The sequence below is a fragment of the Merops nubicus genome, unplaced genomic scaffold (genome assembly GCF_000691845.1).
Source record: "Merops nubicus isolate BGI_N331 unplaced genomic scaffold, ASM69184v1 scaffold34182, whole genome shotgun sequence".
Taxonomy (NCBI): domain Eukaryota; kingdom Metazoa; phylum Chordata; class Aves; order Coraciiformes; family Meropidae; genus Merops; species Merops nubicus.
Window position 1 is genome coordinate 3,641 of NW_008596138.1, and position 705 is coordinate 4,345.

Sequence of the window (705 nt, forward strand, 5' to 3'; positions counted from 1 at the left end):
GCTGTGCTCCTCTACAAGGAGGCACACTGCTCCTGCCCCCGGCACGGCACGGAGGTGAGACAAAATGAGCCCCGGGAGCGCCATGAAGGCAGCGGGAGGTGGTGAAGAGCTCCCCGCGGAGGCCAGAGGCGGCACTGACCGTTCAGCACGTAGGGCTTCCGCACTATCTTCTTTCTTCCGTCGCCTCCCACTTCCATCCCCTGCGTAACATGAGAGAGAAGGCAACTCAAGAAAAGCTCATTTAGAAGACAGCTGTGTCCCTACATATTGCTCCCCAACCTCCAAACTGCCTATACAACACCTGCAAGGACCAGGAAATCTCAGCTGGCTTAAGCAGAGCCATGTTCGCACCGTTAAGCTGGCCCAAGGGCAAGCCTGTCACCCGAGGAGTACCATGTGAATGGAGACAAGTGGCAACCAAGGTCACTCGTGTTTTTTCATGAGTGTGATGTTTTGGGGGACCACCTTTTGCCTGGCAGCGTTGCCCCCTGATGCAGGCAGGCCAGGCTGGTGCTCCTTGCTTTGTTATCAGGAGTAAATTGGCTGCAGTGTTGCCAACCTTGCCTCTCTTGGGCAAGTCCCAGGAGACTGACTGACAATATTCATACTTGTTCCAAAGCCCATTATTTTCTTGTGACACCATAGCTCGTTCCCATGCCAGGATATTGACAAGAAAAGCATATTAGAATCATAGAATCATTTAGG

At 53.2% G+C, this 705-nt stretch overlaps 1 protein-coding gene across 1 annotated transcript in view; it reads right to left on the minus strand.

Annotated features, from left to right (window-relative positions):
• NOP16 (NOP16 nucleolar protein) overlaps positions 1-200 on the minus strand; it is a gene marked incomplete at its 5' end in the record, with an annotated part of 1,209 nt that extends 1,009 nt beyond the window's left edge. The window contains one exon of the mRNA XM_008936301.1: positions 140-200. Coding sequence (XP_008934549.1) covers positions 140-200 — 61 coding nt within the window. The remainder of the gene's footprint in view (positions 1-139) is intronic.
• Positions 201-705: the final 505 nt, after the last annotated feature.